The sequence below is a fragment of the Rattus rattus genome, chromosome 2, assembly GCF_011064425.1.
Source record: "Rattus rattus isolate New Zealand chromosome 2, Rrattus_CSIRO_v1, whole genome shotgun sequence".
Lineage (NCBI taxonomy): Eukaryota > Metazoa > Chordata > Mammalia > Rodentia > Muridae > Rattus > Rattus rattus.
Genome location: NC_046155.1, coordinates 82,834,297 through 82,851,519, shown reverse-complemented (window position 1 = coordinate 82,851,519; position 17,223 = coordinate 82,834,297). Strand labels below are relative to the sequence as shown.

Genomic DNA, 17,223 nt, shown 5'->3' with positions numbered 1-17,223 from the left:
TTCCTTCTGAGTGCTGTGGGCATCCGCTGTGTCCATGATGCAACGGTGCCTGCAAGCTGAACATGTAGACACGTAAATCTTTACAGTTACGTTTTAAATATATATGTGCGTGCGTGTGCCTGACTTATGTGTACTGTGTGTACAGGAGCCCATGGGCATCAGAAGAGAGCATCAGATCCTCTGGAACTAGAGTTCTAGGTGGCCGTGAGCCACCATGCTGCGAATTGAACCTGGAAGTAAATGCTCTTAGCTGCTGAGACAGCTTTCAAATCCCTTAATAATTTTTTTAACATCAGGCATCATTTTAAAAGTTAGTAATCAATGCTTAAGAAAGCAAAAGAAGGTTGGGAGAGATGGCTTAGCAGGTGCAGATGCCTCCCCAGAACCCATATAATGGAAGGAGAGAACCAATTTCACATGCATGCCATGGAACACACACACACACACACACACCAAAATAAATAAATGTTTTAAAAAAAAGACTAAGTATAAATTACCACATGTTGACAGGATGCTGGCGCTAGCCACTAGTTCCATGCCTTGATCGTGATTTTAGGAACCTTTCTTTGCATTAGGTTTGTTCTGCTTCAGTCAGGGTCTTATATAGCCATGGCTACCCTGGTATATTCTGTGTAGCCCTGGGTGGCCTTGACCTTGCAGAGGAGCTTGTCTCAGCGTCCTGAGTACTGGGGTCGCAGCCGTCATCGTGCTGCCACATGCACGCTGAAGGAGATGCACATCCGACTGCTTGCTGAGCAGCATTTAGAGATAGAAACAGGCATATGCAGAAGGAACCCGTGCCAAGAAAGCTTCTGTCTTGCGCCGGGCACATAGCAGAGCGCTTCAGGTTCCTTTTCTAGTTGAGTTCCTGTCATTTTCTTAAGTCCATGTTTCTTTTCGTTTTTAAAGATTTATTTATTTATTATTTTATGTATGTGAGTATACTGTCTTCAGACACACCAGAAGAGGGCATCAGATCCCATCACAGATGGTTGTGAGCCACCATGTGGGTGCTGGGAATTGAACTCAGGACCTCTGGAAGAGCAGTCAGTGCTCTTAACCGCTGAGCCATCTCTCCAGCCCCCAAGTCCATGTTTCTTAAAACCGTTTACTGGTAGTGTTCCATGTAATGTACAGGCAGTGCACAGCCATGTCTGGTTTTCCACAAGGCACTAGGGATTTGAACTCCAGTCTTCTTGCTTACGCAGCAAGCGGTGTTACCTGCTGAGCTGTCTTCCCATCACTTTAATTTTAATTTAGTTGTGGTTTTTGGTTTTTGTTTTTTGTTTGTTTGTTTTTATTCTAAGGCATTAAGTGTTGAAGATAGAACCTTTCCTATCCAAGCAGATCCATGAACTGCCTGTCAAACCGTGGAGACTGTCCCATGCGAGTGTGTCAAGAGTCTATTGTATGTGGACATTGTTCTAGAACTGGGGAACCTATAACCTTGCCCTCATGCACATGGTGGCATGAGATTGCAGTTCCAGATACTCAGGAAGCTGAGGCAGAAGGATTGCTTAGGCCCTAGAGTTTGAAACCAGCCTGGGCAGCACAACCAGATTCTATTTCAGAAAACCCAAAACTGGAATAAAACCCCTCAACCTTGTAAGGGATGAGGCTGAACGAAAAGACATGATAATTAAGGGAGGAGTGTGGGTGAGATACAGAAACAGGAAGTGAGAGCGTGTGTGTCATGGGAAGGAGGAGGAAGGAGAGATAAGGGTGACAGTCTGTGGACACAGATGAAGCCCATTTTTGAAGTTACACACTGATTCAGAATGTAGTGGACAGCATGTAACTAGTTCAGTTTATCAGTGATTTCAGATCAGTTCTTGTAGAGGAAGGCTACATTGTAAAACAGAAATTGCTCTAAATAGGAAGTACATAAATATAGGTGAGTTTAGAAAATTGAGTTTAATGTTACTCCAAAATATTCTGTTTATTGTTATCTTCTTATTTTAAAAAGGTTTTTAATTACTTTCATTTCTGTGTGTGGGCATATGTGTGTGCGCACAAGTGCAGGTATGTGGGTATGCATATGTGTACACATGTACTTATGCATGTGTGTGTGGGGGCATGTGTGTGTACACAAGTGCAGGTATGTGGGTATGTGTACACGTGTATTTATGCACATGTATGTGTGCGTGCATGCATATGTATATTCACATGTGTGTGTGTGTGTATGCTGCAGTGCAGGTAGGGACGTCAGAGGGAACTTGAGTTAGCTTTCTCCTTCCACCATATGGATTGTCAGGCATAGTGGCATCTGCCTTTACCCATCCCGACTTTCTGCTTACCTTTCTGAAGATTAATTCCTGGCCTGGTGTGACAGTCCATAGGGTAAGGCACTTGTCATGCAATCCTGAATCCTGAGTTCAGTCCCCAGAGTTGTCCTCTGACCTCCACACACATGTTGCAGCATGCCTGCACGCACCCACACAAATGCATACCATGATGATAAATGAATACAAATGTTTAAATGAAGTCTTTCCTAAAGATTAATATCGACTGCTTTATCTTTATTATACTTGGAACGAATACACCTGCTTTACACGAAGGTTCATTTTGGGAGTCTGTCCTCTTATGTCACGTTTTGTCTGGCACTTAACTTTTGTGCAGGTTGTGGGCAGCTACAGAAAGTGTTAAATGTACTGTAACTTCCTGCGATTTTGCAAGGAAGAGCAGTCCATCGTATAAGGAGCACCTTGTGCCGTACAGAAGGACTGAGAGCAAGCCAGGGCAGCGCGTCTCACAGATGCACTAGGGTTCCTAGACATACACACATAGCTGAGGAGAACCCAACCTGCTCTTTCATGGCCATGGACAGAGCTTTTACAGTTGTCTCTTAATGTCTCCTAGGCACCAGCAGGAGCCAACCAAGGACCCTGTCATCCTGAATGCCCTTTTGCACGTTTGTAAGACTATGCACGACTCTGTGAAGTAAGCTGCTCTTAAAACTGCGTTGCAGTATAGCTGGGGTGCGTTAGGGGGTGACATCTGTGAGCAGCTGCTGCAGACAGTTCAACGTGGTCCTGATTCCTGAAAATGGGTTGGAGAGAGAGCTCACTGAATAAGAGTGTTCTTGTTCTTATGGTGGACTTGGTTTGATTCCTAGGCTCACGTGACTCACGTAACTCCAGTGCCAGGCATCTGACATCTTCTCCCCTCTGCAGACTTCTGTGTACACATGGTGCATATGAACTTATACAGGTTCACAACATGCACACAAAACAGGAAAAATGAAAGAGATATCTGCCCACAGGGGCTGGGGGGATGGTTTGGTCGATAAAGTACCTGTTGTGCAAACAAGAGGACTTGGGTTTGGATCCCTGGCACCCATGGAAAAACTGGATGCTACTGTGCACATCTGTAACCTCACTGGTGGGGAGGCAGGGACAGGTGGATTCCCCCAAGCCAGCCCAACAATCAGAACCAAGAGGCTCCAGGTTCAGTGAGACCCTGCTCTTGACATCAGTCTCTGCACGTATGTGTGTGCGCACACACTCTTATTGACAAGAATATTCCAGTCCTAGAGAGCAAGGAGTATAGGCCAACCTTAGAGGGAAAATGAGATAGTGCATTATTTTTACAGAGAGGTTTCTGCTGGGAAGAGGCTACTATGGTGCAAGTGAACTCCAACTCTATGTCTCCTAGAGATTTCCGAGAGCAGTGGTTGGTGTATTAATACCTTACCCAGCTAGTAGCATAGCCTCTTAGTTTATCTCACACTTAGCTCACTACTTAGCATTCAAGCGACATAGCTCGCATCTCTTTTCTTAAAAACAATCTATTTGTTTTATGTGGATGGGTGTTTTCCCGCGCGTATGTCTGTGTGAGGGTGTTGGATCTCCTGGAGCCGGAGTTGCAGTCAGTGTGCGTTGCATTGGGTTCTGAAAATTGAACTTCGCTCCTCTGCTCTTAACCACTGAGCTGGCTTCCCTAGCTTCCCTAGCTTCCCTAGCTTCCCTTTCTTGTATTTGCTTTCTGTGCCCAGGTTGTCGAAAGCTCAGGTCTAGCATCAGGTTGAGCCTTTCCATCCGAGGCCGAGCTGTCCCCTTTGCCTTTTGGGACTTTGTGTTTGTCATCGTATTCCATCCTGTCAGTTATTTGGAGCTACTTTAGTCTCCAGAGAATCTGCACAGCAGCTCGAGTCACTGGGGAGAGTTTTAAGGATTGAGAAAGTTGCTTTAGAACTTCATCATCACAAGATGCGCCCCTCCTTTTAATCTTAGAATCTTTATAACTGTGTCTTCAAATTCATGAGTAGTTATAAAAATCCAGGTGTTATCAGTATTACACTTTTGCTGGGTGCAGCGGCACACACTAGTAATTCCAGCACTTGGAAGACTAAGGCAGGAGGGTTACAAGTTCAAGGTCAGACTACATAGTGGGACTCTGTCTTAACAACAACTGTAATAATAATTTTCATAATAAATGAGCCCAGTAGACTTTAACTGAGCAAAAATAGAAATAAAGGCACATAGATACTTACACTTGCGAGGTAGTGCGTGGCTCGAGACCTGCGGTGCTGACCGATAGTTCTTAGGTACTTCACTCGAGGATCAGATTCCTTCTGAACCATCCCTGCTGAGCCTGGCTACCTATCCTCCTGCTGGAAGGCGGCCTACCTCAGCAGTCCACAATCCATCCTTACCTCAGCAGTCCACAGTCTACACCTTAAAGAATAGCAGCTTTCTCTGAGGGACAGCACGTGGAAGAGTCACACTTGACCTGCATTCACTTGAACCTAGCAATGAGGAAGCCTGGAAGATGCTGTCTTAAAGAACTACAGGGCACCAAGCACAGTGCTGTACACCTCCATGCCCGATTCTCTGGAGGTTCAGGCAGGAGGCCAGCCTGTCAAAAGACAGTGCAATATTTGCCGAAACATATTTTCCCTTATGACGAGCCAGACAGAACTTTATTCCTTGCACAGTGCTAGGCTTTCACCCTGCTACTGAGCTCAAGCAGCAACACCAAATCTTTAAAAACTGTAAAAATAAATCTGGGGAACTGTTTGTATATAATCAGAATCAGACTCAACAATTGGAAATGCGTGCTTGTGTTACGATTTCCGTCAATTGGAAGTGAGATCCGTTTTCAAACGCATCCAGAAGTAAGGTGGGTTGCTGGGTGGAGGTGGAGTGCTTGTTAGTCCTTTGGTGTGTGGTAGAATTTTTTGAAAATGAGAAGATGCCACGTTTTCTCTGAAGTACAAACTCTGATGTTAAGTTGCCTTCTCTTGTGCTATTGGTAAATGCACTTTGGGAATGGCGGCGGAGAGAGGAGACTTACATTTGAACTGTGTTCCTTTGGTTAACACTTCTGTCTGAAGACAGACCGGCAGCCAGTTGGGAGTTTGGCGTCTGGAAGTTGCAGAGGCGCCTCAGCTAGTTAAAGGGCTGCCTCTGTTGCTTTCCTCTTCGGACGGCTACATTTGCTGCCTCCGTGTTAATTATGTACCATTATTGATCCTAGCGCTCTCACTCTTGAGGATGAGAAAAGGATGCTGGCCCATTTGATCAATGGCTTTATAAAAATGGTAAGTTTGTGGGAAAGAAGCTTCGGTCCACTTGGGAACATGATGTAATGTTTATCCCCTCTGCGGAGAGTGGCTCCCGATGTATTTCCCAGTGCTGTTCATTTTTACCAAGATAAGATAGAATTAGAAATTTGATGTTTGCCAAGGCTCCCTGGGGGAGAGAGAGCCAGGGTAAGATGACTGTGGGAAAAGTTGACAGGGAGAGGTAGAACAGGGATTTTTCTGACTCCTTCAACAGTGTAGTTGCAGGCTCCTGGGACATGGCTGGACTTGGGGTCTCCCCTGCCACAGGACCTCCTGTCTGTGCCACCTTTGGTCCCACCCTCCTCTCCGCTGCTTTCTGTCCCATACAGGCTTACTTCCAACCCTATGGCCTAACAAGACGGGCTTGTGTATGTTCTGTGACTGGAGCTCTGTGGACTAATTTGTGTACTATTACACTTCTCATTCCTGTTATCAAATAGCTGACACAAGCCGCTTAAGCAAGGAAGGTTCATTTTGGCTCAGTTTGGGAGTACAGTCCATCAGGACAGGGATGGTGGTGATGTCACCAAGTAGGAACTTGAAGCCACAGTCTGTCTGTGTCCACAGTCAGGAAAGGGTGTATATGTGCAGGAGCGCCTGTGCTTAGTCTGAGACCACAGCCCAGGGAATACAGGAACCACCTACATTTAGGGTAGATCTTTTTATCTTTATTTACCCAATATTTATAATCCTTGGTAAATATCTGAGTCCTGTTTCTCTGGCGATTCTAAACTCAGTAAAGTCAACAGTGATTAACCATCACAGCTTGGGAGGCCTGAGAGGTCTCTGGTGACCCAAATCATAAAGACCAAGAATGGAGAGGAAACAGCTGTTATGTGGATCATCAGGTGGCAAAACCTGTGTCGGGCAGAATGCCATGTGTGTATACATGTCCGCTGTATTCATGTGCTACTGCATGGCGGTTTTCCTAAGTGTGGCAGCGTAGAGTACCTGCTTTCTTAGTTTTTTTCCTTACTTGATGATTGTGTACATGTAAATACTGTATTTTGTTCACATCTCCCCATCACCCTCTTTCATTTCCCTCCACCCTTTCCCAACAAGTCTGTCTCTTACTTTCATGTCTTTTTTATTTTGATTTTTTTTGTGTGTGTGTGTGACCCACTGGGTTTCATTAGCATTCCTTGCACGAGCTTGGGTGTGGAATTATTTACTGGAATGTGGGCATATTACCATGAAAGTTGACTCCCTCCCTCAGCAGCCGTCATCTGACTTATTCTCTTAGCTTGGACATCGGTGGGTTGACGGGGCACCCAGGCTTCTCCAAAGGGTGTCAGCTCATATTGCTCGATGGAATCCAGGAGCAGCTGCTTGCCTTCCAGGGCTGTTGCTGGGTGGCTCCATTTTTTTTCCAAGTCCACTCATGTCTTGTTTTATATCTCACATAGTGCTGTCTTTCACGGGGGTACAATAGAAGCTCAAGGTTCCAGAAAGCCAAGTCTTAGATATATAGTGACCCTTCGCTGTATTCTGCTGAGTTCTGTTGGTCAGAGTGAGGCCTAGAGTTATCTGTGAGGGAGAGGAGGTGAAGAGACCTCACACCCTGATGGGAAGAGCCTGAAGGAGATCGCACAATGGGAAGGGTTGCCTCAGGCTTTTATGGAGACATCCTGTCGTTTGCTCTCTTGACTCATCTTAATTCTGGGTGTTACTAAGGTCTTACTGTGCTGCTGAGGCTGGCTTTGAACTTCTGAACTGAAGAAGTCCTCCTGCCTCAGTATTAGGATTATATGTGTACTTCACCTGGCTTGGAATCCTCTATTTTAATAAAACAGCGGAATCCAAACTGACTGGGGTAAAAATGTTGAGAAACGGGGACCTGCTCAGTAGCAGAGTGAAGCCACCTACTGGTTCTGTGGGTGCCATCAATTTTGATAAGAATTCACACTCAGCCTTTTTATTCCCAGGTAGAAAATGGACCTGGGGATTTTACCAAGTGCCTGTCCTTCCTCTCTGTCTTACACAGCATGCTGGCCCGGGGCAGCTTCTCTGCTTAGCCTTTGTCTGAAGGTTACTGAGTCACAGGGAGTAAGGTGTGAGCCTCACATCTACTATAGGGACAGCAAACTGATCTGAGAGCCATGGATCCTCCTACTGCCCATAAAGCCAAGGGACTATGGTGGAGAAACTTCCTGTGTGGCCCTGGCTGCCACGGAGCTGCTTCGGTCAGGTCCCCACCAGGAAACAGGCGGGTGTGGCCTGTCTCAGGGAAGCTCCTGTGACAAGTGGCTCCCAGGGACCCAATTTATGTTCTGTGAAAAATTCCATGATTTCCTTTCCTTCCTGGTCTGGAAAATTCTATTTTTGCCCAGCTCTATTTTGTGTTCTTGGACATCTCGTCCTCGTCACAGTGCTGGGCTGCTCAAGTGGTATTTCAGTTCTACTTGGGCTGAAGGGACATGCGACCTTTGTAGTCATGGAGAAAGAGAGTGAGAGTGTGTGTGTGCTCACGCGTGTGTGTGTGCGCGTGTGTGCGTGCGTGCACATGCACACATTTGTCTTCCCATTAATAACAACACTGACTGTGCCTTTTTTGCGTCTCTCTCTTTGATTCTAGGTGTCCTTTGGCCGTGATTTTGAGCAGCAGCTCAGCTTTTACGTTGAGTCCAGGTCGATGTTTTGCAATCTGGAACCTGTTCTTGTGCAGTTGATCCATGTGAGCATTCTTGTCAGGTGTTCCTTCAATGAGTGTTGATTGGTTATCAGTACACCATGTATTAGCTCAGTTTGGGAGTATTCCTGTAGTTGAGGCTAGGTCTCAAATTCGCTATGTAGCTGAGACTCACTTTAAGCTCCTGATCCTCCTGCCTCTACAGCATTGTGCCCACACCCCAAGTGCTGGGATTAACTAGCTTGTAGTCTGATTCTTCAAACACCCTCCTGCTACTCTCCTGGGCTGGAAAGGTGGTTTCTCGAAGGCTGATCAGGTCCACAGCTTTGCTTAAGTTTTTGAGCGCTCATGTCATTTTTTTCTTTCTTTTTATGTTTCATTGATTTTCTTTTTTCTTGTCTAGCCTCACCCCCCAGCCCCAGCCCCAGCTTCTCAGAAATGTGTATGCTCTCATTTCTGCATGATAGTGAAAGAATAAAGTGGTCTGCACGGAGTCCACTGACGGGCAGGCAACCTGGAGGCCCTTGTCTCGCTGATCTCTTGGGTTAGCATTCTCCAGTCTTAGTGACCCCTGGGTCTAAAGAAATAGTGACCATTCTGGTTATTGTGAAACGGCTAACAGCTTGAAAAAAAATGTCAGAAAAAGTAAAATAATAATAATAATATATATGCATGCATATTGAAAGAAAACAGACTGGAGCACAGTGGCAGCTTTTATTTGTGAGACTCCGGGTTCCATCCCTGTCTCCAGCAGAACAGACAGAAGTGTGCCACTTGCACAACTATAACTACTTCCTGCTGAAGTGTGTGTGCACTTGTCAGCACTGCCCAGTCCCAGCCGTGGAATCTGATCACCTGCCATGCCACTGCACTTATTTTCTATTTGTCATCTATCACACACACACACACACACACACACACACACACACACACTCTCTCTCTCTCACACTCACACTCACACACACTCACACATGCTCACACACACACTCACACACACACGCTCACACACACTCACACTCACACACTCACACACACACTCACACACACACACACGCTCACACATGCTCACACATGCTCACACATACACACACACTCACACATGCTCACACATGCTCACACATGCTCACACATGCTCACACATGCTCACACATGCTCACACACTCAGACTCACACACGCATTTGCTTTGCATAGTACTTACTTTTATCACCGTAGCTGCCGCAAAGTCCAGCTATGCAGAGTGTGGCTACAAGGGATGAAATTCAGTGCAGTTTTGCGTCATGAGCCACATTACATACACTAGCACTCTGCACTGCATCCAACAACTGCTGTCCCTGAAGATCTTCCCTTGATTGCAGCTCCCTGAGGATGCCATGGTACACGGTTCAGGAACCAGAACGGCCATCCTTCTTTTTAATTGATTAATACCAATCAAAGAAGAGTAACACTCTGTGTGTGCTTATTTCTTAGCGTGTTATTTTGCACACATCATTTTAAGACCTGTATCTAGGGACTTAATCTATAAATGGGGGTTGCTTGTAGCACCCACCGCACGGGGTTCTCAAGTGACCTAATGTGTATCATCTGAATAACAAGGCAGTGGTTACATTGCTGGGTCTACTAGATTTGGAAGTTTCCTTGGAATGTGGAACTTCTGGAAATGGGGTAAATGGACCCTGGCCATTGATTAAAGCAGAAAGAGTTAACTTGCTATGCTCTTTGGTACACGTGACCAACACAGCGGGTGCCTTTTTTCCTGCGGTCTTGGAGGTGCTTGCTCAAGCCAGATGGCCTAACCTGCCCAAGTCCAGCATCTGAGGCCACCTGCTTCGCCTTGGTTTATGTCTGCTTGTTTGCACTGACATCTGTGGAGCCCTTATCCTAACCTCTGGAAGAGGTTACGTCGGGCTTTGAACACTCACTACCATGTCTGTTTTATTGTCTCCTCACAATCTAGAGTGTGAACCGGTTGGCAATGGAAACAAGGAAAGTCATGAAGGGAAACCACTCCAGAAAGACAGCCGCGTTTGTCCGGGTGTGTTCTAGAGATAAGGGCTCCAGGCTGAGAGCTTCGGCAGGCTGCTGAGTTTGCATATTCTTAATTCCCCTGGGGTGGGGGGTGGGGAAGGGGAAGCAAAATGTACCAGGAGAAGGATGGCTTTGTGTTGATTTTCTAGATTTGTTTTTCTCAAGGAATTGATGGGCTGATTGGCTTCTGTACTGTTTTTAAAAGATGTCCAAGAAGCCTAATTTTAACACAGATCGTAGCTCTCCAATCTCTAGCTCCAAACCATTCTAAAATCTGAAACTTGTCGTGATGCCTTGAGTGGACAGCTCCATATGATGACTGCATTCCCTGTATAAAGTCACTGCTGTGCACGGCTACCTTCCAGCTGTGCTGTATAGAGCACATAGGGAACATAATTGAATTCTGTGTTTAGACTTGGGGTCCCCTCTACAGGATACCTCACTATGTATCACACACACAAATATTCCAAAATCCAAAATTCTTTGAAGCCAGAAACACCTCCGACAAGGGTGCTCTCCCTCTGGTGTCTGAGATGGCCCAGATGCATTTGTATCTCTGTGTGTCAGCTATGTTCTCTTGAATTTTTCCAATATATTAGTATAAAAATTTCTTTAGCAATATCATTTTCATATAATATCCTCACACCTCTAACTGGAAGACGTAATAGAATTTTTGCCCTTAGGGTTATATCTGAGTCAGCTGTATCTGGATGTCAGCTTCTTGAGTTGACACTCCTAATCGTGGTAGAGTGGTAGTGTCCACACCTTTTAAAATGAAACCATGCCCAAGTGGTTATAGAAGGGAGGTGTCCACCAGCCCTGGTCCCTTTACCTCTTGCCTGTATCAGGGTCAGCCACGATCAGGCATTTTATCCTCTCCAGCTAGCTTCTCATTACCCCAACAAGCTTTACATGTATATTTTATATATTGGAGGATGTTGTTACACACAAAACCACCATTTCCAACTCACACATTCTCTTTTTAATTAAATTTATTTATTCACTTTATATCCCAACACCAGCACCCCCTTCTTACTAGTATCCTCTTACACAGATCCTTCTCTCACTCCACCTTTTCCTTCTCCCTTGAGGAGGAGGAGCCACCCTCTAGGTATCAACCCCCCACCCCCACACACACATCAAGTCTCTGCATCCTCTCCCACTGAGGCCAGACAAGGCGGTCCATTTAGGTACCCCCATATTTCTTAGCAAGCAGTTTCTCTTTTGCACACACAAAGGTGTTATCTATGCATAAGTAGAATGAGAGATGAAGAGCTAGTTTTCAAATTCTCTCTTTCCCTCCTTTTTCCTTCCCCAACTTCCTAGGGTTCATCAGAGCTGGGATTGATGGGGAGTGTGTGTGTGTGTGTGTGTGTGTGTGTGTGTGTGTGTGTGTGTGTGTGTGTGTGTGTATTGTCGAGAACAGAGTGAGTAAGTGTCGTGTGTGTCTGCTTGGAAACGTGCTGGTGAACGTGGGCATCTTGGTTAACCACCCCCCTCTCCTGTCTCTCTAGGCCTGTGTTGCCTACTGCTTCATCACCATCCCCTCCCTGGTGGGGATCTTCACCCGCCTCAACCTCTACCTGCATTCCGGTCAGGTTGCCTTGGCCAACCAGTGCCTCTCCCAAGGTAAGCCTGTCTCTCTATCCTTGATGCCCCCTTGCTACATAGGAAGTCTGACCCAACCACATCCGTCCCTGTATGCATGTCTAAGTGATGCCTTGAAGGAGGAAGGAACACAGCAAGCAGGGAATGTTTTTAAGCACTTCTCTAGTAGGAAGCATGGGAGTCAGGCCACACAGAGGCAGATAGAGACAAGATGGAGCAGTGCAGATGTTTTTCTGTCCTGACCTTTTCTGAGAAGGTGGGGCTGCTTGGCCACAGCAGATTCAGGGATAGTTCTAATGTCTCTGTTTGTTCATGTGTTTGACACCAGACACATGGAAATGGAATCTGATCTTTGGAGAGCAAATACCCTTGCTATTGGGGTGACACTCCACTCTCTAAGTGGCTCACAGGAGAGGCTTCTCAGTATGTGGAGGTGAGACAGGGAAGGGAGGGGGCGTAAGCTCAGCGCCATGGTGTTTGAACTCCAGGCTGCTGCCTTCACCCTGACTTCAGGCTACTGCGATGTGGTGTCTGCTTCATGTTTAAAAATTCATCTGATGGTTTTTGCTTGAGTCTAAATGCAGTTGCACCAAACCTTAAAAGCCCATCACTGTCGCCCTGAAAGCCACACAGAGCAGTTACTGGCCAAATAAATAATGCAGCCAATTACTGAGAAGGAGAGAGCTAAATATGAAGCTCGTGGGAGCTGGCTGTTTTGTTTGTCTCTGAGAACGTCCTCCCATCTCAGCTGCGTCTGAAGCTTCACCCTCCTCCCAGTTCATTCTCTGCCTTGCCTTCATCCCGCCTTGACCGCATCTCTACTTCCAGGCTGGGCCTCTGCCAGGGCTGAGTTCAGGGTCTTGAAACCCCCTGCAGACCATCTTAGGATGCTAGAAAAGGCTTAGTTCCATCTGTTGTGCACAAGGGTCCCAACACATAGATAGAATCATGCTGGCATTTACTGCAGACATTCACCCTGGAGCGCAGTGCATCCACAAAAGACTTACATGTCAGTGCTTCCCACCCAGAGGCAGCTCAGAAATGCCTGCCTGCCTTTTCTTTGAGCCCTTACTCCAGATGACTTCTTGTCCTTGTTTGTCGATGACTCAAAAGAATGTGTGTGCTAATAAGGAGGATGTGGGAAGAGGAGAGGAAAGGAATACTCAGCCTTCCGATGGAGTGAATGATCTGAGCAAAGATTACCCATGTGATTAGCCACCAGCACGGTGTGCTGAGGCCCTGACTGATGGTGTCTTTCAAGTCTCCAGGATACTGTGGGTCTACTTATGGTTCTGCCACTTTGGGAAACAGATGACCTTGGACAAGTCAGCCTTTTTGTGCTTATCCATGTACAGAGGCAGGTTCCATCAAAGTTGAGAATAGAGGACATCATATCCTGAGAGCTGAGAGCTCTGGACCACTGGCATAAGGAAGCTGCAGAGTTGGAACCTTAGCTGTCTCTACAACCACAGTGTAACGTGTAACATTGACAGCACAGTGCTTTGGGAGTTTTGAGGGCCCATTTCTCTCTCTGGGCGTCTCTTTTTCTCCTTCTCCCCCGTTTGTCTCGCCTCTTCCTCCCTTGACTATCTCCTTCTCTTTGTCAATGATCTTGCTATGTAGTCCTGCCCTGGCTGGCTTCACACTCATGATCCTCCTGCCTCAGCCTGCAATGTGCTGGAATTATAAGCATATGCCTCTACACCCAACTCTTTGGATTGATTTCTCACAGGCAAAACCTCGGGTCTGTGGGAAAAACAGTGTTTATTTCAAGATGGATGAATAGGGCTTCAGATCAGGGAATGTGCACCTCAGTGCAACAGAGCGAGAAAGCCAGAGAGGCCCAGGGCTGTGAGAAGAGCCAGCTTGTTGTCATCGATAGTGACAGTGTCTCTCCTCTTCTCAGAGCTCTCTGCTCTGCTTGTAGTTTTGTTTCTATTTTTACATTTTCCTTTATTCTTGGAGATGTTCATACAAGTGTACAGTGAAACAATCATACCAACCCCTTATTTCCTCCCCCTTCCACCTCTCTGTTCCCCATGTAATCAGAAGGTCAGCAGCACATGTTCCCCTTCCGTCTTCATGTCTTAGTTTTTAGCAGCCCTGGGTCTAGTTGGTGCTGCCCATGTGTGCATGGGTTTGGGGACACCCAGTGTAGCATGGGAAGCCTGCATGTCCTATCTGGAAGGCAGCATTTCTCAGCAATCCTCCCAGTACATTCTGTTTTTAAACTTTGTATGTTTTAAACTTACAACCATGTTTTTTCCTTCTTTATGAATCTTGTTAGTTACTGGAGAATTCAGCACAATGTATTTTGATTACAGTCATAGCCCTCAGGCAACACCTCCCTCTCAGATCCACCCCTCTCACCCAGCTAACTCTATGCCCTCTCATTTCGTGTTGTTTTATTAAACCTATCAAGTCCAATTGGAGCTGCCCATATACTCTTGGATTTCAGCCATCCATGGAGTCCCACTGACCTTCTATATTACATTCCTCCCCCTGAAGGTTCAGAGATCCTTGTGGAAGAGAGGGGTGTAAGAAATAGTGTAAGTCAGAGGGGACAGAGGATACAAGGGGGTGTTTCCTAGACACAACAGGGCAGTTGTACATATGAATTCAGAGTGTCTGTGGCAGCATTCACAGCACCTACCTACTGTACCCAGCCAGACGAAAACTCAACCTCGAGGAGGGAGGAAGGCATGAAGCCCACCCCTAGCTGGGGAGCTACTGGCAACTGCTAGCTGCTCGGGGAGGAAAAGGCAGCTTTCTTTTGTTCTTTGTACCTCCTTTTCTTTGGTGCTCCCAAGCCTTGGTAGGGACTGTGGCAGGGGAGTGAGGTATCGATGTAGATGTTCCATTTAGCGCCCAGCACTAACTCTTCTTCACAGCACTCTGGCCAGTTCTGCATCTCTGCCTTGACTGCTGCTCACTGCATACAAGAAGGGAGCTTCTCTGACCAAGGTAGAGAGCAACCCTGGTGTCTGGGTGTAAGCATGAGTGTCTATAAGGCAATTGGACAGCATGATAGGTTAGGAAAATAACAGTAGCAGGCTCTACCTTAGGGCCTGTGATCTCCCCAGCCATGAGCTTTGACCACAGTTGCTAGAAGTGTGAACATAGCAATATGCTTACCCGGTGTTAGCAGGTATGCAGACAAGTGCAGTTACTTGGGAAATCAGTCTGGAGGGTTCCCAGAGAACTAGAACTGCCAAATGACCCAGCACTTCGGCTCTTGGGATATAGACCTACTACAGAGGGACTGTCACATCCATATCCACTGTGGTCTTGCAATGTGGTTTTGATGTAAAGAAGAGAGAGAGTGGGTGGCTTAACCAAAACCCACTAGTTAGTAAACTAAGTTCAAAATATAATGTGTGAAAAAGTTTCAATGGCATTATCTTGCATGGATGGATAACACTGCTCCCAACTTTGAATCACTTAATGAACCTCACAGTGGAAGGCATGGGATACACCCCTAGGAGTTACTGTTCAGGGAAGCTCCAAAGTTCTCTAAAGTAATACAAGCTCTTACCACTGCTTTTTGCTACCCATCTTAACTTCATGATAAGACTGTTGCTGCAGACACCTCTCACTGGCTATAGATACAGAGAAACTGATCTCAAACTCACCTGGAGACTTCCTCTTTGGTGGCTAGCTTCCATAGTGCTAGAAGGTTCTATGTAGGCTGTTGTTGGAGAAAAGACCTCAGTGGTCCTACCTACCTCCCACTGGACTGTGCACGCTGCAGTACTGACTTGCCAAGAAAGATATTCCTACAGATACAGCAGCGCTGTTATGGGTAGACTCGAGGCTCCACAGGAGGAAATGTTTATTAGTTAATTTCACACATGTACACAGTGTATTCTGCTTTCTCTCACCCCACCACTCTCATTCCCTTCTTTTAATGTTCACTTTCTTCAGTGCACTTTTTAAAAATGTCAGTGCCAGAGCTCTTAGTTCATATGCTCTGTCTCTGGTAAGCTGTACTTGACTCTCTGCCCTCCACCGACAAAGTAAGGTTAGCTCAGTCCTTTCTTGATCCTCACCCTCTCTTAATTGCTTCCCAGCCATTGTTACTAACTAGCCAATAGGTCATTGCTGCCCTGCCTTTCCTTTTCCTCCTCCAGATCACCAACCATGAGGCCTTGCTTTCAGTCTGCAGGGCATCCAGCATTGTGTGTCCACCTTACCTGTGTCCTGGAGGTGCTTCACAGATGAGTGTTAGCTGCCTGATAACATGAGGTGGTTCTTCTTTTTCATAGACTCCCAGGCTGGCCTCATACTCACTTGGTAGCTGAGGGTGACCTTGAACTTGTGAACCTCTCGCCTTCCTAGTGCTGAGACTATAGGCATGGGCCACCAGACCCAGTTCATGAGGCACTAGGGATTGAGCTCCAGGATTTGTGTATGCCTGGGATCACTCTACCAACTGGACTACAGCTTTAGTTCCAGTTTGTAAGAGTAGTGATAGATGGGCCAGGCATGGTAGTCCATGCCTATGATCCCAGGACTTTAGAAGCTGAGGCAGGAGGGAATCCTGGTTCAGGCCCCATTGAGAAACGACATTGACAAATGGCGGCAAACCTCTCAGATGGAGAGCATACATAGTAAACAGCCTCATCTGTGAGGAAGGCAGCTCCACCCAAGCCTTCTGCCAGGGATTTAGTTTTATGTTTATAGTGACATAAAGCACAGTAGGTCCTAGCATGAGCTTCCTTCCACCTGAGGGCATATTGGCTGGAGCTGCTGTGCAGGTCGGTCGGCATTAGGAGCCTGGGGAAGCATAAAGCAGACACCACTGCAGGGCTGCTCTTGGGAGCTGGCGGCTTCTTTGTACTGTGACAGGTGGCAGTTGAGGATGCAGCCGGACGCAGCAGTAGGTGGGACGAGGGCCTCTGCATTTCCCCTTTCTAGAAGGTGAGAAGCAGCTCTGGAAGGAGAAAACTGCTTCCTATCACTCTCGCTCACTAGGCTCTCACACCTGTGGAGGGCCGCAGTTGTGACTCTTGTGAGGAAAGCTTTGAGTACAGTGCATGTGACTGTATCCCCCACCCCTGAGGCCTCTGGTCAGTTAGAGCGGGAACAGCTCACAGGTGGGCAGTGGTGTGAAGCCTGCATCCACACCTGAACAGACAGGACCCTTCTACCCTTCTGCCATGGGGGAGTGTGGCGACCGGCGATGAATGACAGTTGCTGATGGAACCTCAAGAAAGAGGCACAAGTGAGTCTCAACTCCAGCCATGGCCTCCGTCCTCCTGCTGGCCTTTTTTGCTCATTTTTATATGCAAAACATTGTACCAGAAACGAGGATGCGCATAGAGCCCTTGCTGTAGTGAGGGAGAGCCAGTCTGTTGACTGTTAGTTCATAGGGCAGTTCATAAAAATGTCTTT

At 46.7% G+C, this 17,223-nt stretch overlaps 1 protein-coding gene across 1 annotated transcript in view; it reads left to right on the top strand.

Moving 5' to 3' along the window:
* Vps35l (VPS35 endosomal protein sorting factor like) overlaps positions 1 to 17,223 on the top strand; it is a 103,609-nt gene that overhangs the window by 55,011 nt on the left and 31,375 nt on the right. The window contains exons 22-26 of the mRNA XM_032892802.1: positions 2,860 to 2,940; positions 5,479 to 5,542; positions 8,142 to 8,240; positions 10,151 to 10,228; positions 11,736 to 11,850. Coding sequence (XP_032748693.1) covers positions 2,860 to 2,940; positions 5,479 to 5,542; positions 8,142 to 8,240; positions 10,151 to 10,228; positions 11,736 to 11,850 — 437 coding nt within the window. The remainder of the gene's footprint in view (positions 1 to 2,859; positions 2,941 to 5,478; positions 5,543 to 8,141; positions 8,241 to 10,150; positions 10,229 to 11,735; positions 11,851 to 17,223) is intronic.